This window comes from Phaseolus vulgaris, chromosome 8 (genome assembly GCF_000499845.2).
Source record: "Phaseolus vulgaris cultivar G19833 chromosome 8, P. vulgaris v2.0, whole genome shotgun sequence".
Classification (NCBI taxonomy): Eukaryota; Viridiplantae; Streptophyta; class Magnoliopsida; order Fabales; family Fabaceae; genus Phaseolus; species Phaseolus vulgaris.
The window spans coordinates 46,889,305-46,911,429 of NC_023752.2; the positions used below are offsets into that span (position 1 = coordinate 46,889,305).

The window sequence follows — 22,125 nt, forward strand, 5'->3', positions numbered from 1 at the left end:
TTGTCTTATTTTGAAATTTAAATAATTATTAAAATAAATATTATATGACCAATTTTACTTTTACTTAAAATCTGATATTCAATCATATAAATTCCCGATATTTTTACTTGCAATTTGGCTCCATTGCAAATTTAGGCCTATACATATGGGTTGAAATCAAGAAAATAGAAAACAATTTCCTAATGGATTGACAAAAAGATCAATTAGTTGGTCTCATGAATTACATTAATAAATTCTCTATTGTCTTATATAATTGATGAAAATATTTGTTAAAATATACACATAAATATAAATATGAAAAATGAATATTATTATTTGATACTTTCGTAATCCTAATCAATTAAGTTGTGTTTAATTGGGTCCTCAAATTGAGGTGTTGGAGACTTTTTGAGATGTTTAGAACTCTTTATCACATGAATAAGGTAGATTTTAAGGTATTGAAAAAATAAATTTTCTCTTCTAAATGACATGGTTTCTGCTTTTGATGACAATAATGCTCAAACTAACTCTTTAAAAATATATTAAAGTATTGAAATACAAAAGAAACATAAGAACTCTTATATTTTCTTGATGAATAAGACTTTATATCTTTTTAAAAATGGTATTTCAACATGATTAATATTTGGATATAGTTCACACTAAATAAAAATACTAAATAAAAATGAATTATTATCTCTCTTTCTTTTATTTATTCAGAAAATATCTTTCTTCTTTAACATTTCATGTCCAAAATTTATTTATTTTCTATTAATTAAAGATAAAACTAATAATTAAAAAAAAATATTATCAACCAATAAACTTAATATATACATGATAAGGTGTGACTTAATATACATTTATATTTTATCCTTCTAGTATGGAAAGTCTTTTCATAAGAACTCATACGGTTTGGTAGGAGAATCTTCTTGAAATATCAAGTGTGGCTTCTTTCCTACCATGATGGATCTTTTACCTCTAACATTGTCAAGTGTTCAACCCTTTACAGGTTGAGCTCTGATACCAACTTAGAATTCTTAGTTTGCTTCAGAAAGGGTACACCCAATATTTTACACCTTTGTAGGTACAACAATATTCTTACACCTCTGCAAGTACACCAATATTCAAAGTATTTCTCTTTTTCTAATGCATTCTATTTTTCGTTCACTTTTCTTGTATCTTAGTTCTTCATTTTCAAGGTCTTTTTATAGCCTTTGGGATGTGACCGTTGGAAGCTTGAATATATGTTAATTGTTTGAAGTATAAACTTATGCATCGATGAATATTTCATGTCTTTAATCCATTTAAAATGTTCCATTGTTGTATATGACTTCAACATTGTAGCATAATCCTTTAATCACTATCTACATGAATTTTGTGTTGCATCATTATCATTTAAATGCTTTATATGATAATTTTAGCTTTGACAGTATAGTGTGTGTCTTAATCAATTATTTCATTTCAAATTTCTTCCTTACTTGTGTTTATGTGAATGTTGAAATGTATTTCTTGTCATTAATCATGTTGTAAAATTTGTCTCTTTTTGCCATTAGATGCTCAATATGACAACTTCTATTTTGATGAAATCTATGCGTCTTAACGCTATATTTTCACTTTCAAAAAGTATATTTAATTGTAGAAAGTTAAGCGTTGAAGTTTTGACATGTGTATCTGAACTTTTCAAACACATTTGTATTGTTCATCACCTTCTACATAATAGACACTAAATATGGTAACTTCTAATCTGAATTATTTTCTCAACTTAAGCACATGAAGCAATTCAAATTATTTCTATTTATTCCTCATATGTGATCCTTGTAGCTTTAACTCTTTTAACTCAATATCTGATAAAATTTGTCACATTGTTATTCATCTTCAATGTAGTAGACGATTGAAATGGAAACTTTAACTCTCATGAATTCTTCGCACCTTTAAATAATTATTTTCATTTTAATTACACTATTGCAGACAGGCCAAACGAGTGCGGCTATTTTACATTTACAAAGGCGGTTATATAGCCGCACTTGATCAGCACGCATTCTTAAATCGAAGATTTATAAGTGCGGCTATTTAGCCGCATTCGTAAATGCGATTTATAAATGCGGTTGTGGTAAATAGTCGCATTCTTATTTAATTTTTTAAAAAAAAATTAAAACCCTAAACCCTAAGGCAGCAATAGCGATGGCAGCAGCAACAATGGAGCAAATACGGCATAGCAAAAATCCAAACAGAAGGCAATGAAGCTGGTGACCTTCGTCAATACAAGAAAACAAATAGATAAGAGAAACGAAAAAAAAAAATATAAATCAATGGTGAAGAAGAAAGAGAACTCGAAAATAACTTACAATGGCAAAAAGAAGACAATGAAGGCTCGTAGAAAACGATTGGAAGCACGAGAGCATAAATAAAAGAGAAAATGAAGCGTCAGAAAACCTTTCGCCAATGCAAGAAAACAAACAAATAAACAAGTGAAACGAAAAAAAATTATAAACCATTGGTGAAGAAGAAAGAGAGTGAATCGAAACGAATTTACATTGCAACTCGCAGAAGAGAGGAACATCAGAGCATAAACAAAGAGAAAACATGAAGCGCCAAAAAGGAAGAAAGTATGAAAGCGTAAGTGGCGCGCTTCAAAATTAGGGTAAAAAAAGATTTAAGAATGCGGCTATTAGTAATATTTGCATTCTTAAATCATGCGCTTTGATTTACGAATGCGGCTATTTAAATAGCCGCATTCGTAAATCATGCGTTTTGATTTAAGAATGCGGCTATTTAAATAGCCGCATTCGTAAATGAAATTAATTTCAAAAGTGTCACCGCGTTTTGAATGACAGCGGCTAACCCTAAAACCGCATTAAATAAATAGTCGTTGTTTATACATTTTGTGCTAGTGTTAGTTTCTTTAATTGTATAAATTTGAACGTTGAGGATTTAACATTTTTGGACTTGAATCTTAATTTCTAGCACTCTTCATTTTATTCCTTCTACTACACACTTGATATGGAATGGTTTGATATGAGCCTTTAATGTACTATGTCACTTATATGCATTTTGAAACATTTTTCCCTTTGTATTTTTTCGTACCCAACAACTTGAAATTACATTAATCTTCATTCGCGTAAATCTCGTATTGTAGCTTCATCTTTTTGCAACTAGATGCTCTAAAAGAAAACTTCTAATTGACTATGCAAATCATGTATTGCAACATCTTTGTTTTCATATTAGACATTCGAATAGGAAACTTTGACTTTGTATTTTTTCGTACCCAACAACTTGAAATTACATTAATCTTCATTCGCGTAAATCTCGTATTGTAGCTTCATCTTTTTGCAACTAGACGCTCTAAAAGAAAACTTCAAATTGACTATGCAAATCACGTATTGCAGCATCTTCGTTTTCATATTAGACATTCGAATAGGAAACTTTGACTTTGATTTCTTTTGTGTGCCCCATTTATTGTAAACAATTTATGGAAACAACTTAAACATGATTGACAATAATGGTATGCACTAAAATACTTAGGCAATCAAAATCATATTGAATATGAGATTAGAATCATATGCATTAAAGACCTTTTATTTCTGAATTTCTATGGTAAATGCATTTTCAAAATCTTTCCAAGTTTGTTCAAGATTAAGACAATAATAAATCAAACTTTAACCTAGATTTATTTCTTTAATATGTTTTTCAAAAAACACTTTAATGCAGTGAATCAATATGCGCTATGTTTTTCGAAAACATGCTAGTTTATCACAATATTATAAAAAACTTTCCTTCTTGAATATCTCAAAATATTATTACATATCATATATTTGAATAAATTTTATTTCACTCATAGAATATATTTGATCCAATATAAGCTCAAGAAATAAGATATATAAAATTTAAAATTTTCATTGTGCTTTGTTTTACGTTTTTAATTATGAAAGCTTTCCATACTAATTCAATTAATTAACTTATTTGAAAACTTTGTTTCATATAAATTAATATTATCAATTAAGGTTCAAAAAAATGAATGTAATGCCATAAAGTATTCTGAGAATGTAAAAGTCAAGTATAGATACTCCTTGATATATTGGACCGTCTAATTAATAAATGTCATATTTCAGTAATATTTCATATTAAAATACATGCACTTATGGATATTTATTGATAAAATAACTATAATTTAACCCCTAATTTATGAATATAAACATTTTTACATATTTTGTTATTATAATATGAATAAGAACGATTTATTTCAAAATTTGTGTTAATTTCATAATTTTAGGGAAAAATGGAGATGAAAAAGTCAAAGGATGAAAAGGGAAGGTTAAAACGCTCAAAATTCGCCCAAACACTCGCCTAAACCATAAGCACTCTAGAGGAACTCGCCCAAGTGAGCCCAATCTTGCCCAGGCGAGATCACTCTAGAGAAGTTGGACTTTTTCTCGTCTAACTCGCCTAGGCGAGCCCAATCCACCCACGTGAGAAGTCACTTAACTCAAACCCAACTAGAGTAAATATGAGGCGCGATACAAAACCCTGAACATCATTGGAATAATAGAAAGCGATAGAAAACCCTAGAGGAGGTAGTCATAAAGGAGAAACATCATGAATCTTATTTTCTTACTTTCCTTGCTTGTAATGACCAACATGAGTGGAAATTTCTACCCTTTGGGATTAAGAGTAATTTGTTCAAACTCTTATGTATTGGGTGATATTTAAACATGATATTATGTTCTTGATTGATTATTGGTATTGTCATTTTATTCTTAAATTTTGTTTTATGATTATTTTGATCCTTAGATTTGACTGAAAAATACTTCTAAGCATCTAATTTAAATGATAATGCTTAACATATTTGAATGTTAGGAATAGATTTGAAATGTTAATTGCTATCAACATCTGCTTGTAACGATAAAGAGTTTTTATAAAATGCGAGGAATCGATATTTAAGAGACTATCTTAATAATTTTATATGCGAGGAATCGATATAAATGAATTTTATATGGGCATCAATATCATTCAAAGATAGAATATTATTATGCTTTTCAAAATAAATAAAAAAGAGTGAGAAGAATGAAACTCAATCCCAATTTTCCAAATTGAATCAAACAACTCTTTACTTTGCTTTATTTTACATTCTTGCAATCTCATACACAACAAACATTCAACAAACTTTTACTTATTGTCTTTCTATTTAGTGAATCTTATACTTGAGAATTTAACTGTTCCTTGTGGGTTCGATATCAGTGCTAAAAGGGAAAATATCAAGAGTAAAGATTTGGTCTCCTTATAAATTTGGGTCCAATGCTATTAATAGGAACCTTAGGAACCCATTTCAAAATGCCTTTGGGAACAAAAAATTTCTTTACTCTGCAAAATCTAACAGAGTGACCCTTTTTCATACAATAAAAGTAAGAAACAACCGGTTGTTTCGACAATTCAATCGGTTGTTTTTTTAATAAGCTTGAAAAAGGTTTTAAAACTAATATTTTCTTATTGTGTGGATTAAAACCCAATTTAGCGTTGTCAAAAACACGTTTTTGCGATGCAATAACAGTTTCAAAGTTAGATTGACCTTTTGAAAACTTATCCACAATTTTCACAAGATAGTGAACCTTCTTTCGAAGAGATTCACAGTTCTCACAAAAATTATAGTCACATTTGGAAGAAGAGCTTTTGTAAATCATTTCCAGATTTTCAAATTCATTTTTTGAATTGTTCAGCTATTTTTCCAATGCCTTGACTCTATTTTCCATCCAATTATTCATGTCTTTCAAACGGTTGTTTAAAAGAGCCAACCTATTAGCTTCTTCATGAGTTTCTTTAAAAACATAAAGAAGTTGGCAATAATTTTCAAAATTAATTGAGGTACTGGAACTTACACTCCTTGTGTCAGAATCTCCCTTTGCCATCAAGTATAGAATTGCCTCTACATCTTCATTTATTGATGAGCCAGAGGAATATATATCATTGTCTTGCCAATCAATTTCATTTGAGCCTTCTTGAGTACTTTTAAGAATGTCTCACATATTCTTTGCAGAAGCACATTTTGAGACCTTGAAAAACTCATCAGAATTTAGAGCAAATGTAATGATATTTTTGGCAATACAATCAAATTTAGCTCTCTTTTTTTCAGACTTAGTCCATTGGGACCAAGATTTTTCAATGAAAACATTATCTTTTTTAACCTTTGGAATAAAATGGCCATTTTCAATGGCATCCCAAATTCCTCTATTAATTGATTTCACAAAGATATTCATTTTGACCTTCCAAAACTGATAATTCAAGTCACAAACACAGAGGTGGCCTGTTAATTGAAACACCCTCCCCAATGGATAGTTTTTTTGCCATGAAAAAGATTTTAGGATCGAAAACTTTAATAACTTTTAAGAACTTAACTTTGATACCAGTTGTTAGAAATGTAGGCCTTAAACCAGAGGGGAGTGAATTGTTTATGAAAGATTTTTGAAAATGTTGAAGGTAGATTAAAAGTCAATGGGAAATCAATGAAGTAGAAATCAGTTCAGCCAAAAACAAATATGTTTTTAATATGATTCTAGAAAATCAACCAATTGTTTTTGCGAAACAATAGGTTGTTTTTATTAGCAGTTATTAAAAACCAAAGCATAATATATTTAAAAGAGATAAGGGATAGAAAGATCAACACATAAAGTTTTATTCTGGTTTACCCTTTACCAAGAGTTACATTGAGTCCTCAGAAACCTTTGAGTATTCCACTAAGCAATCAAACACCTTTATTACACAACACACACCAAAGTGGTGATCTTGAACCCTTCAAGAACACACACCACCTTTGGCAAAAACACCACAAATCTCAGAACAACCTCTAGTTCTAGACAACAACAGTTCTTACAGAAATATAATAGTTAAGAGAGAAAATGAATGATAACACCTGGTATAATCATAGATTGAACAAAAAGAATATAATGTAATCCTATTCCACTCTTAGAAAGAATCCAAAACTTGAAGCAATCTTGAAAAAAATGATTTGAAAGAGATAATCTAAATCCTTTTTTTTTTACCTAAAAGCGTAAAACAAATTAGTTAAACTTTAATTAGTTGTTAAAAACATTTAATGCAAGAGTCAAATAAGTTTTAAAATAATTAAAACAGATTAAACCACTTTAACAAAATTCTATTAAGGATTTTCAAAAATCAACCGATTGAAAACACAAAATAATTAGTTGAATTGACTTGACAGCAAGGTCAACCAATTTCAAGCTTTTTTAAAATTCTTTTCAAAAACTCTAAGTGTAAAACAACCGGTTGAATCGAGATTTCAACAGGTTGATTTTCCAATTTCTTTAGAAAACATCTCTTTTTCAAAAGAACTTGAATCAAACAACCTTGGATCATAACTTTGAGTGGATTAACAATTCAAACTACACAAAACACACACACTCAACCAACAACAAAGTCTTTAAGCAATCCACTTGGATTTGGAGACATTAAAGCCTATGTTCAACAATTCTTTCAATACGACAGTTCCTTCTAAATCATATTATCTTTTATGATCGTCTATTATGTTATATCTTAAACATCATCTAGAGCGTTCATTGATGACATCCTCTGATACGTTCTTTGTTGACAACATCTAACACATAGAATATCTACATCATTTAATACATATATCATCAAAATATCCTCTAGTGTGTCTTGTGAGATTGTCTAACACATTTGTATTGTGAGGTTGTCTAGTGTTTCTCTATACTATGGAATCATCTGATAAGTCTTTTGTCAATTAGACTGTCTATTAGATTTATTCATCTTAGATCATCTAACAAGTTTGCACACTTAGTATTAATTTAGAGATTATAATACATATCATAGTTTTTGTTATCATAAAAACTTATAGACTTTCATAACATGAGATCGTCTAACACAAACTAAACCGTCTAATATCTTAACAAGATGATGCTTTATATTAGTTGTTTTCTTCTTCAAAATAATTTTAGAATTCCATTTTCGATTAAAAATCATTTTCTAGAACATAAAAACCAATTAGTTTTGTGTTTTATTCATTAATAAGGAATCCAAATTTGGGTTTCTTGCATTCAAAGTTGAAGATCACTAAACCATGGTTTTCGTTTCCTATTTCGTGTTTCTATAGTGAATTTCACTTTTCTTTTATGTAATTCCTTTCGATTCATGTTCATTTACAAATCTCTATTTTACATTTCTAGCCTCTAAATTTCAGCATTGTACAATTTATACCATTTTTGTTTCTACAATTGACATGTATATGCACTTTACGACTTTTGTCATTTACTTTATTGCAATTTACATTCCTATAATTTATTTTCTTGCAATTTATATTTTTAACATTTACGTTCTTGCAATTTACATTTATGTCATTTCTTATTACCATTAGACACTTTTTTTTTGTTAGTAAAACTATTAAAAGGTATAGTGACGATTGTTGACTAGACAGTCTAACTGTTGTACTTAGCTTTTTTTGCATGAACTCATTCGTATGTTAGTTTACATTCAATTTTATTTTGAAGTCTTTTACATATTATCATCTACTTTTTAGTTCTTTACATTTTAAGTGTTAATAGGTGATCTATAAGACAATTGTCACTAAACAGTTTATTCTTTACTTTGTTTTATGTTCTAGTTTGTTTTTCATTTTAATTTTAATTCAAATTCCGCCAGTTTAATTTTTGAAAGAGAGAATATCATACAATGAACTCTATAAACATGTTTTCCTTGGACTGACATAGGTTGACGCTATATTACACTAAGGGGAACTTAGTTTTATTTGTAAACCTAACAGACTGACCTAAGTTGACCCTATATTACATTGTTGATTTTCTCTCTTATTTCTTATTTTTCCTTTGGATTTTTTGTTCACTAGAAGTTTTTACTATAAGGTATTGATTAGACGATCTATTATAAACAGTCTTATTTGAAGACCATATATTTTTCTTGAATTTTTATACTGTCTACTATAGTATAATAAAGTTTAGTGGTTGTTTTTATTGTTTGTTTCATTTGTTTCACATTACATATGGATTCATTTTCTTGTAGTAATCAATTTGCGTATGAAAATTACTCTTCATTTAATCATGATAAAAGAAATAATTGTGAGCATGCTATTAGTAGTTTAATGATTTATATTGTGGGCCATACTTTGAGCAACCTTATGTGAAAATATAACTATCAGATGCATAATGAGTCAAATTTTCAGCAACCAATTTATCAATCATATCAACAATGACATTCAAAGTTTCACAAGTTGCATAACATACTGGATGAGCCAACTTCATTGGTAAGATAGATTGCCATAAGACAACAAGTTAGTTTGGTCCAATAAATGTTAAGCCATTGTAGCCACACGTTATGGGAAACCTAGTGTACCATATTTTAAGCAATATTATGAGCAAATCATTGTAGTCACATTTTGAACAACCTTTTCAACTAGTTTTTATGAATATGCAATACCAGCAAATGAAGAGTAAACTTTAGAGATGATGAGGCAATTGATTGAGAATAACATGAAAATTCAGAAAGAAATGGAGCTTAACCGAATCATACTTCAAAATTAGATCGATCAATTAAATAAGCTTGTGCAAAAAGTTGTTAGTCCTTTAAGTAATATAATATCAAGTCATCTTATGCAAATGATTTTTTTTGGAAAACTTGTATTAATTGAAAAGGATGAAAAATAACATGAGTTCCACAAAGAGGATAAATAATAAGAAGTGCAAAAGTCTGAAAACGATATAAACTTATATTTCAATTTAACACAACTTTCAAAAATTAATGAAGGTTGAACTTGTGATTCCAATGTTTGTTTGATATGTGCTAAGATTAATTCAGTTATATATTTAATTTCCATGTTATCTGAAGGTTTAGACACTGACTTAAATGGACTATCAAACCTCACACCCTCTACCATAAAAACAATGTCTAACCATACAACATCTGCTCACTACTTAGTGTTTAACCCCATATCATATAATCCTAAAATGCCTAACATCACAACGTCTAACACCAAAAAGTCTAACATTAAAGTGTCTAACACTAAAGCGTCTAACCCCATAAAGTATAACACAATATCATCTACCATTTTATATCGCCTATCCATCCCATAGCATCTACCTGTCCTATATCGCCTACCCATCTAATATCGTTTAAGCATTCACTACCTCCTACCATTTCAGTACAATCTACTAACTCATTACCTTTCAACCATTTAATGGTTAAGACTCTAGACAAATCAATCAATCTTAAACGATCTTATGATAAGAGACTCTAAGTATGTTGATGATAACACAAAACTATAAAGATGTGTAATGATTTCTAACAACAATATTAAGAATGTAGAAGTTACCAAAACAATAGACATTGTTCTGGAAAAAAAAGAAAGATGATGTTACACAAAATGTTAAGATTGTGTGAAATACTATACATCCATGTTAGATGATGATATTGAACAAAAAATAACATGCTAAACAAAGTCTTAACATAAAAGCGTCAGATAATGTCTTAGAGGAACTCGTCAAATGATATTCAAACATGGAAGGGCTATACAAAGGTGTCACAAAGCATGGTAGATGATGTCTACAAAAGAAGTCAATGGACGAAGCTCATTACACACTGTTAGAGAAAGCTAACACAATTGACAGACGATGATCAAGTCATATGTGACAAATGAGGATACAGGTAGGATGATCTTCAAAGGGAAGTTTCCAAACTTAAGATTTCTATTATATATATATTCAAATGATTATTAAATGTTTTCTATACTCATTTTGATTTTAAGAATTCATTGAAAATGAATTAAAGCAAAAATAACAATTGAAATCGAGAACAAAATGTGTTTACAAATTAATTTGAAATACAAGGCATAACTTATTTTATGAAAATATATGTCATAAGAAGGAAGGTCATCATCTTACACTACACATTGGAGACATTCTAACCTAGTTGCATCATTTTCCTTAGTTTTCTATTTTCCTATTTGTAATTTTTTTCATTTTGTCTTCGTATGGAAGATTAAACCTTTATGGATGATTCTCTTGTGATTTCACATTGAATTACGAGGTTTTGTGTAATTTAGTTTTGTTTTTCAACTTTTTGTAATGTATTGTGCTAAATAATATAATTTTTTTTAATTCTAATTTTTGTTACTGGAATTGTTGTTGAACACTTGTTGATAATTCAATTACATTTTTTAACTAAATTTTTTGTTTAATTGCTTTATTCTAAACAATATATTGTTTGTTTAACTCAAGAGGTAAAAAACTATAAATTTCACGAGTATATGCTTGCAGACGAGTAAGGTATTAAATGAATTGGTGGATGCTTGTTTCAATAATTAAATTTTGTTGAATTTGATTGACACTTATTGGGTTAAATTCAATTTCGTTTGGAAATTAGATGGAGGATAGTCATATGACAAAAGATGAAGAATTCAATGATGAATAAAGCTGAAAATCAATTTGCTTTCTAATTCATTTAAATCTTATTCCTTTTTATTGGTCAACAACAATAACCCTTTTTTTATTTATTAATTTTTCTAGTTAACGTTTTTTAGACGATCTATGGATCCTATTTAACTAAGATTATAATTGAATTCGTTGCAAGACAACTTAGGTTGACTAATTCTCTCTATATTCTTTTTTTTTTTTTACTTTTGATGCAATAGACCAGACAATCAAATACACTACATTAGATGGTCTATACTCACAAATTTTTATTTGATTGAAAATAACAGTGATCACAAATTTACTAGAAAGAGAAGGTTGAGGACTTGGAGTAAACATCTTTGTCTCAAGGAAGTTTTTTAATAATATGATTGAAAATGAAGAGTTTATCTTAAGAAATTTTTTTAACAATATAATTAAAAATGAAGAGTCCAATTCAACTTTTTCCTAATAATAAGAAATAAAAAAGTGTCATGGTTATAATAAAATCGATGATCTATATAATTGGAATAAAAGGTTTGAGTGGACAAAAATTTACTTCGGATAAAAAATGTTAGAAGATAATAAATAGAAGAAGATGATGAGAAATTTAATTAATTTTTGTGCTTCTTCTAAATGTTGAAATGAAAAGAAAAAAAAATAGAGAAAATGAAAGATGTAGTCTAACATTTAAAGAAATCTTGGATAAGCCTTCCCAAACAAATCAAGATATTTAAGTTTACTAAAAATGAAAAACAAAATTAAAACAACAAATTTGTTTTGGTTTGCCTCCTCAAATTTTCTCACTTCTAATTAAATACAAAATAATTAAAGTTTAATCTATGAGGTGTGACTTAAATTTTACACTTAGTTTCTAATAATTAGGTCTAACTAATGTGATTAATAATTATTGAAGACACATTTTAAATTTTAATCTAATATAATTTTTCATGGAAATATTTTGGTAAAATATAAAAGTACTTAAATTATCACTCAATATAATTAAATTTAAATTTTTATACACCATGTAATGGATTTAATACTTAATATAAAAATTAATTAATTTGATAGTATATCACAAAAAAAATCTATATTAAATTTAATAATGAGAATCCTTATACATAACTAATTCATACCATATAGTGTTATTTGATAGTGTGACTAAAACAATTGTTTTCAATTTTAAATTGATAATTTAATGTACTCTTAATTCTATATATAATTTATATTAAAATATAAAATATAAAATATAATTAAAATAATAATATAATGAGATTTAATGGGGGAGTATTTTTTTAAGGGTGTAGCACTCTCATTGATATCTCTACTATCTATTCTTTTGAATACATACTAAAAGTGGAGTACAATAGCATTGCATGTGCTCAATATTTCAAAGATTACAAAGTTAAATCAAAACTTTAATATATTAAAAACTATATCTATTTAATAAAAGTCAAACTAATTTAGAAAAAAAATGTTAAAAAATAAGCACATTTATAATTATTATTTAAAAAATAAATATAAAATACATATTAACATAACATTAATAATAATTAAATACTTGAAATGATTATATGTTTATATTAATCATTAAAATTAAAATAAATCATATATATATATATATATATATTTAAAATACTAATTTCAGTAAAAAAATACTAATTAAAATAATTAAAATTACGAGTTAAATAAATTTATGATTAAATTCCCAAAGTATATTTGTATATTTTTAGAATTGTAAATTTAGGCTTACTTATTCCTCAAAAAAATTATAGTTTTGGAAATATATTTTTTTTATAGAAATAAAATTTCTGACTATACAAATATGTTCAAAATTTAAATGAATAAAATCTTTTTATAGGTTTGAAAACATATAATAACTTTCTTAATTAGAAAGTTTAATTCTATATAAATAATTTAACTTTTTTATATTGCAAATATTTTGGAAGCAAAAATAAAAAAATAAATGATCTGGAATTTTTTATGTTATCTTGAATTTTGGAAATATATTTGTTTTAAAAAAATAAATTCAGACTATACAAATATGTTTAAAAATTTATTTCTGAAATGTGAAATGAATAAAATTTCAAATTTATAATTTTGGAGATCAAAACTCGTTACAATTTTATTTCTAAAAACATATTAAAATATTAATAGAAAAGAATATATTTAAATTATTCTTAGTATAAAGTGCAATCAGATTTTCACTCAACTCAATCTGTTAACGGATATGTTAACAAAATAACCAATAATAAATTACCAATCTGGATTTAAATTTTAAGAGTGTTAATATGTTTAGTTTTTATACACAAATAACTCAAATTGAATTTACTTGAAATTTGAAAAAATTAAACTGTATTCACAATTAATTTGAACAAAATCTGTAATCTTGTCTCAAAATATTTTTTTCATGTAAAATATTGTAAAGCAAACATGAACAGCCACACTTGAGTGACACGCAGTTGATGGCTATGGTCAATAATCAACAGAGGAAAAAATATCACAAATATAATAAAAATTAAAAAGTGACTAAAATATGACAAAAGAATTCATTGAACTTTTTCTAAAAATTAAATAAAGTTGTAACAAGAGAAATTGAGAGGTGGAGAAAGGAAGGGGAACAAAAACAAAAGAATGTATAGATTTTGTTATTATTGTTTTAAGAAGAAAAAAATGAAGAATGAAGGAAGAGAGAGATAGTCATAAGTTATACGTTTGCTTCAGAATATGCGCAAAAACTAACAGAAAATTATACATTGTCTCTCTGGCCTCCTCGCAAATTCACACAAACACATCTCACTACACAAAAACAAAACCCTATTTCCTATTTCTAACACAAACACTCTCTCTTTCGCCCATCCTCTTTCACTCTTTGCTCATTCATTCGCCAACTCCAAACCTAAACCAAACCAAACTTCTCTGTTTTCTCCTTCTCTCTATTCGCATTCTGCGATAAGGTCTCTGCGGTTATCACTCAAACGTCGACGTTTTACTCCCATAAGTCAATCACTGCCTCGCCTCTAGGGTTAGTTGGTTCCTTTTTCGTGTTTCGCTTTTTGCTATCGCAATCAAACGTCGACGTTTTCCGTAACCCTAGGTTCTGGAGGAGTGTTTTTTTAGCCCCATCAATTAATCCCGTGCGTGTGCGTATTCTTATCTGGTTTTCTGTTTTTCTTTTGGGTTGCATATTTTCTTTCCACACCTCTAGGGCTTTGTTTTTTTTTTAATTTTGGAGAAACGGATGGGTTTGCAATGCGGTGAGTTCTGAGTTCTAGCATTGCTGCCTTAGTCGTGCGTCGATGTTCCCAATTCTTTGTTTTTTGAATTGTGTTGAGAGGTGAAACATCTGTGAGTGGTTTATAGTGTAAATCCGTGTTTTGATTAATGATGGAGGCGTAGCTTTGAGAAGCTGGCCCTTCGCAACATTGCCTATGTTTCAATACTCAGGTGTCTGTTTTTAGGGGGACATATCGGCTTGTTTCGGGACTTGTTTTGGACAAGTTACGGCTGCGGTTCTTTATTTTCATGTTGTTGAAGGATAGTGGATTGAGGAGTAATTGAATTTCACTGTGGAAGTGCTGGTATTTCTTGTTGTTTGGGAAGAGTTTTTGCGCTAGTGGGTTTCTTGATTAGGTTGGGTTATCGAAGAGTAATGACTGGTGCAAGGTAGAGAGGGGGATTCGTACTCTATACAAACAAGTGTGGCAGTGCTACTTGGGGGTGAACCTGGTGAAGAGGTGCCCCAATTTTTCTGTTGTTGTTTCTGATGATGTTCAGTCTTAGTTATGGAAAGAAGTGAACCCACATTAGTTCCAGAATGGTTGAGAAGTGCTGGAAGTGTTGCCGGGGCCGGCACTTCAGCCCAACATTTTCCATCTTCGTCTACTCACAATGGTAATTTAGATATTCTATCTGTATTGTGTACATTTGTAATTCTTTTGTTTTATTTAATTCAGAATGCCATGTATGCATATTGTTTCTTTATGGCCACGTCTTTGTCTTTCCTTGTGGCCATTATTTTTTTGACTCTCCACGATCGCAGTTGTGGCAATATTTTTTTTACTGTGACTGCAATTGTGGCTGCATTTGTCTGCAATTTGCACAATTTAAAACCTTCGGTATTAATTTTATTAATGTGTTTTACCATTGAGAAGGGGAAAAAAATACTAACTGTCATGGCATTGTTGTGTAGATTCTCCTTCTGTAGCCCATCACGCAAGGAGTAGGTCTTCTAAGAATGGTAGTGATTTTGATAATGCTCGTTCACTGTTTCTTGAACGGACATCCTCATCAAATTCCCGAAGGAGTTCTGTAAATGGTTCTGCCAAGCATGCCTATAGTAGTTTCAACAGAAGCCATCGTGACAAAGACCGGGACAGAGAGAAAGATAGATCTAGTTTTGGAGATATCTGGGACTGTGATGGTTCTGACCCATTGGCCAACCTCTTTTCTGGAAGGATGGAGAGGGATACATTGCGCCGGTCTCATTCAATGGTTTCCAGGAAACAGAGTGATGTTTTACCCCGTAGAGTCGCAGTTGATACTAAATCTGGTGGCAGTAGCCATCAGAGCAATAACAATGGCATTCTTTCTGGGAGTAATGTTAATAGTAGTATTCAGAAAGCTGTTTTTGACAAGGATTTTCCATCACTTAGTACTGAAGAAAAGCAGGGATCACCTGAAGTGGTGAGGGTTTCATCTCCTGGTTTGGGTGGTGCTACTAGTCAGAGCCTGCCTGTTGGTAGTTCTGCTTTGATTGGAGGGGAGGGATGGACATCTGCACTAGCAGAGGTCCCTACTATAATTGGGAGCAGCAGTGCTGGATCTCTATCAGTACAGCACACTGTTAATACAACTTCTGGGTCTGTGGCATCAAGTACAACAGCTAGTCTTAATATGGCTGAGGCATTGACACAGACTCCATCTCGAGCTCGCTCTACTCCCCAGGTAGTTGAGCCAGTACCTGTGTCTCTAGCTACTTTATCTTATTCTTTTCTTTAAATTGTATTGGTTTTATACATATGTCCATGATCAAGTATTAAGGCCCCTAATCAATTGTAGGTGCTTGTGAAAACCCAAAGGCTCGAGGAACTTGCTATCAAGCAGTCAAGACAGTTGATTCCAGTAACACCCTCAATGCCTAAAGCATCGGTAAGAGAATCACCTTGTGAAATACTCTTGTAATTTTTTTGCAAGCTTTATTTTATTTTATATTGCATTGCAGGATTTTATTTCTCATAATTAATCTATAACCGTATGTATCTTATCTTTTATGTGCATAATTTTTAATTGTGGTAATTTTTAATTAGCGTACATGCATAAATAAGGTGTACTGTATCATGTGAAGTCAGACTTGTACTTTAGCAGTTTAGTTTAGTTTGTTTGCATTATATAGCGCTATGAAGTGGTAGGATTAGAATTTGTTGTTTTTGGAGTGCTATTTAGTAACTGAGTTGATGTTGACAATTTAAAAAATGTTTTGAATAGCCTGGAGTCTTTTGATGGTTTAGGGTGTAGTCTATAACTATCAGATTTAGAAAGGTTACCTTTCTTTTTTTGTCTTTTTTGTTCATAGTACTATTTTTTATTTGTTGCATTTAATGATGGTCAGGTACAGATCTTTTTCAAGGTAATATAAAGACATCATATAATTTAACAAGTTGATAGAGAAGTTTTTGTTAAAATTCTTTTGCACGATAGTTTGTTGTATCATTTACTGATGATAATATGTTGTAGTGATTTGGTATAGTGATTAATTACAACTCAAATTAAGGGTTTGTTTGTTTGAAAGGACAGTGGAAAGTGACTAGAGCAGGGTAATGAGCAGAAAGAAAACATTTCCCTTGTTTTGTAGCAAATGAAGGATTGAAGAATTCCATTGGGTGCCACATGTTTTATTTTTCATTTATATACAAGGAGTAAAAGGTTGAAAGTGTAAAAGAAACTAGTATTTTCTAATATTACCTCTCTTATCTCTCTTCAAGATATGGTTAGACCATGTTCGTTTCAAAGTGATATTATTTTATTAATTTAAGTAAAATATGTTTAGAAAAAAAATTGTAATTTTTTAATAAATAGTATTCATAATTATATATCAAAGTATAAACATATTGGACAAAATGAGATCTTAATTTGAAGGTGTTAAATTAAAAAAGTTATTTCATTTGGTAAACATCAATTAATAAAGATATGGATAACATTGTAATTGTTCACTTGTTCAATTTAATTAGTTTTTCCTTATTACTTGAAATGACAACTTTTCTTCATTTTAATTTCACTTCCTCCTCAAACAAACTAGTACACTTTTCACTCTATTTCATCTTTCTTACCTTTTCTTCATCCCACTTTCTTTCGTTTTCTATCTCTGTGATGGAACAGACCCTAATTCTTGTAATCATGTCACTCTACTATTTTAAGTTTATTACTGCTAGCAGAATTTGTAGAATGATTTTAATTTTTAATCCTGAGACCTGTGTTGTGTCTATTATCCTGAGGCTGTGCTCCACTTTCTTCTGTTTATATTTCAGTGAAACAAAAGGATTAAATATATAAGAATTAAACAGACGCTTCACTTCATTATTTTCTTGGCTTATTGTAACCAGTGTTTATTAGTTCTTTATTTTTGTTTTGTATGAGAAATTTAAACAGGAATTGGTGCTTCACTTACTGATTTCTTTTTTCTATTTTATTTTACTCCTTGCTATGTAATGCGGGAACTTGTAACAAGATGGTGTTTATGGAAGGGACAATTTGCTTTAGTTATTATCCAATCTCAGGTTCTCAGTTGACCTTCTAGCTGAACCAAATGAAGACATGTAATCCATTAGCTGACCTTGGTTAGTGGTTTAGGTATATTATGTACGCAGATATCCAGGGTGGCCTCATTGAGGTCTGTTTAAATTGTTTTGTGAAACTATAGTCTTTCTATTCTCATCTAAATTTGTGAAGATATTAATGAAAATTTGAGTCCTTAAGTGTGGATGCTTTTGTTATGTACTACTAGCATTAGGAATTGGGAATACTTAATAATGATGCTTTTTTGTTTTTCTGTTTTTTTTAAGCACAAATCAAAATGCTTAATAATCCTGCTTTTTTTCTGTTTGTTTTGAGCACGATTTTGTAGCCTGAATTTGATTCATGAAGTAATATCATTATCCTAGTAGGGGTTCTTCTTATTGATGTTTTTGTGCTCCTCATCCATGGGATCAATGTGGACAAATATTTCATTTTATGACTACTACTTGGAAAATGTCATCAACTGTCTACTCCAATGTAGACCAAATCACAATTTAAAATTTGGAATTGGATTCATGGTTCTTCCCACCACCATGTACGATTTAGAGCCCATGCAAGGAGTGAGATTGGGATTGTCATTGGAAACGGTGGACTTGCCACCATGTTTTCGTGTAGTGTCACATTGAGTTTTTGGGTTAATAAAAACTGGTCTCCTTCATGCACAGTTAGTTTCACCTAGTTTGCTATGTAATTGATGTTACTTTTTTCCTTCCTTCTTGTCTGTTAAGCAACCACCTTCCATGTTTCAATCCCGTGAGTTATGATCTTGTGAGCCCTTAATGATCCAACCATAATCTTGATTTTGACTGCCTTGGTCTACTTTTTAAACCTACAGTGCAAGTCCTTTTTACTGTTTCACTACGAGTACCCATGAATTTACCTGTGTATTTATTATTGAATTAGTGCCATTTCAGAATGGTGTGGCAGATTTTCTGCCACACTTCCTTATAGCGATTTGTGCAGGGAGGCCTGATAGGGTGGTACTGTAGGCCGCAATGCTGTGTATATATGGTTAAATTTTGCTCTTTTGCCATATTTCACCATCCATCATTGATACCTATCTCTCTTCCACCATATCTTCTATATGGTGTATAAGGATCCTGTGTGCTAGGATTATGTGGTTCATTGGAATAACAATCTGTCATGATTTCATATTCCAATTACTTAAAACCTTTTAATTTCTTTTGGTGGGAAAAATATAATTGTCATAATATTTTAAATAAATTTGTAGAAGGTTTCTAAAGAAATATACTGAGACATTTCTATGTATAATTGTAACGATATGGCTTATGTCATGATAAGCTGGCTCTTACCTGCTTTTATTGTGAATATTTCGATGCCCTTCTCAATTATAATACATCATGTTTTCACTTTTACTACCTTCCCATTCCTGCAATTGTACATTGTTTTCCATGCTTCTACTGTTAGTTCACCTCGGATGGGTTTGTGGATGTTGCTATTATACTTGAAATTTGTGAGTTCCTTAAAGGATACTTAAAATTATTGTGTAAGCTGTTATTGTTATGTATGCTCCATTTGTTTCCATGATTTTATAGAAACCCGTGGAGGAAATAAGGATTTGTATAGGATGCATTTTTTAAACAATATTAAAATTGGATGTTTTCTTGTTCAACGCCGGAAGTTTATATTTCTAGCTTCATGTGTATATTTACTTGTGTTCAATAAAAGATAAAATATTATGTGTTATTTTCTTTTCTCTTAAAGTCTAATGATTTAGTGTAATTTTCTTTTCAGGTTCTTAATTCTGAGAAATCAAAGCCCAAAACAGCTATTAGAAATGCTGAGATGAATGTAGTTACCAAGAGTGTGCCACTGCAACCCTCTGCATTGCACATGGCAAGCCAATCTGTTCGCAGTATAAATGCCAAAGTTGACGCTCCGAAGACATCTGGAAAGTTTACTGATCTGAAGTCTGTTGTCTGGGAAAATGGTGGTTCCCCTACCTCCAAGGATGTGTCACATCCAACAAATTATTCTAACAGCAAACCAGGAAATCATCCTGCTGCTGCTGCTCCTTTGAGGAACCCCAATAATCTAAAATCTTCCACGGAAAGGAAATCAGTTTCTTTGGATCTGAAATTGGGTCCAACTTTGGATAAGAAACATTCCATCTCGCAAGTGCAGAGCCGGAATGATTTTTTCAATCTCATTAAGAAGAAAACATTGATGAATTCTTCTGCAGTTCTTCCAGATTCTGGCCCGATGGTTTCATCTCCCATGGTGGAGAAATCTGATGAAGTAAATGGAGAAATAGTTCATGAATCTTCAAGTCCCCAGTCTCTTGGGAATGGCACCGAACTGACTAGCAATGGTAATGCCCATGCTCATGGAGAGGTTCAAAGACTTTCTGATAATGAAGACAAAGAATCAATTCCCTGTTCTACAATATATCCAGATGAGGAAGAAGCTGCATTCCTTCGTTCTCTTGGCTGGGAGGAGAACTCAGACGAGGATGAAGGCCTTACAGAAGAGGAAATCAATGCTTTCTATCAGGAGGTAATGATATCTCAATCTAGATTTGTACTGATTATTATCATTGCAATTTAAATCTGCATAGTTTTATCATGCATCAGTATAATGAAAATGTATTATGTGAACTTTTAACCCCTTGTGAAGTTAAAAGTCCTTGTTTTGTATAACGGAATGAGTTCGAAATTCATTTTTGGTCGATTTGTTGAAATTCATATGCTTGAGTGAACTCAATTTTAATGCAACTTTCTGTGACTAAATTGGGTTTGTTACTTACTTTTCATTGGCTTTTTTGTTTTCCAGTGCAAGAACTTGGACCCAACTACATTCAAGATATGCCAGGGAATGCAGCCAAAGCTGTCCAAGTTGTTCGAATCTTATGCATCTAACTTGCATGGATCTTCTGCTGAGTTGAGCTCTACTGATCCCGGATCTGAAGATTGACATACTGTTTCTTTAATCATAGTTAGATCCAAGTTTCATATTTTTGATGGCAGATGATTAGTTCCATTCCTTTTGTTCTGAAGGCCAATGATTCGAGAGTGAAAGAAGAGGGGTGGGTTTTGATTAGAACCCTGCATTTTGCAAATATTGCAATAAGTTACAGGTGCCTCAATCCTGCCTGTTTAACAGGGTATTTTTTTTTCTCTTGTTTTTTGGTTAAAGGTTATAGGGTTGGTAGGTAGGGGCTATTTTGTCTGCTGTGGAAGATGCTAGGCCATTGCATCTTTTTGGGGCATTTTGATCCGTTTCTTTTCTTTAATGAGGGTTTGATTCTACATGATAAAGTTGTTATGCTGTTTTTGGTCAATTTTACAAAAAAAGGAAATTAAAAGTTTTTTTTAATTGGCTTAGTTTTTTTAGTTTCATCATTATTTTTTGTTTAATTTTGTTCCTCAATTTTCATTTTTATGTAATTTGATTTCCTTTATTTAAATTTTCAAATTTAGCCCCTTTAGGTTAAATTTGATTTAACAATGTTACTACAAATAATGGTGATTTGAAACCATTACTTAAAAAAAAGTTTTTGAAATTTTGTTATTAATATTTAATTGTAATATTATATTTTTTTGTTAATTACATGTTAATATAAATGACATAAGTATTATATAGTAAATTAAAGCACTTTGGTTTTATTAATTAATAATTTATAAATAAAATAAAAGTTTTAATTAAAGAAATTTAATTATAACTAGACGGTCTATCCGTTTCACAAGTTTTTTAACAATTAATTTCTTAGGAATCGTAAGCATAATTAATAAAAATTGATACAATTATGTTAGAATAATATCAATATGAAATTATAACCGTAATGTATGTAACATAAAACATTAATGTAACATGAAATATTGTTGGATCTTGAGGGTAAATGAAGTAAAAATGCAAGAATATCTTAATGTATCTTTAAAAATTAATCTAAATGCAAAAACAATTGGTTTTTAGA

The 22,125-nt window shown here is 30.1% G+C and overlaps 1 protein-coding gene across 1 annotated transcript; it reads left to right on the forward strand.

The window, feature by feature from the left end:
• Window positions 1–14,081: 14,081 nt before the first annotated feature.
• LOC137827153 (probable GPI-anchored adhesin-like protein PGA55) lies at window positions 14,082–21,535 on the forward strand. Its single transcript, XM_068633368.1, has 5 exons — window positions 14,082–15,290; window positions 15,589–16,343; window positions 16,458–16,547; window positions 19,947–20,708; window positions 20,985–21,535. Exons 1-5 carry the CDS (start codon window positions 15,182–15,184, stop codon window positions 21,123–21,125), a joined length of 1,857 nt encoding a protein of 618 aa, XP_068489469.1. The 5' UTR covers window positions 14,082–15,181; the 3' UTR covers window positions 21,126–21,535.
• The last annotated feature ends 590 nt before the right edge of the window (window positions 21,536–22,125 follow it).

What these genes read in the sequence shown, in the direction of transcription:
- LOC137827153 (XM_068633368.1), top strand. Translation starts at nt 15,182, where the DNA reads ATGGAAAGAAGTGAACCCACATTAGTTCCAGAATGGTTGAGAAGTGCT. An exon ending in ATCTTCGTCTACTCACAATG is followed by an intron (nt 15,291 to 15,588) that starts GTAATTTAGATA and finishes ATTGTTGTGTAG; the next exon opens with ATTCTCCTTCTGTAGCCCAT. An exon ending in TCAATGCTTTCTATCAGGAG is followed by an intron (nt 20,709 to 20,984) that starts GTAATGATATCT and finishes TTTGTTTTCCAG; the next exon opens with TGCAAGAACTTGGACCCAAC.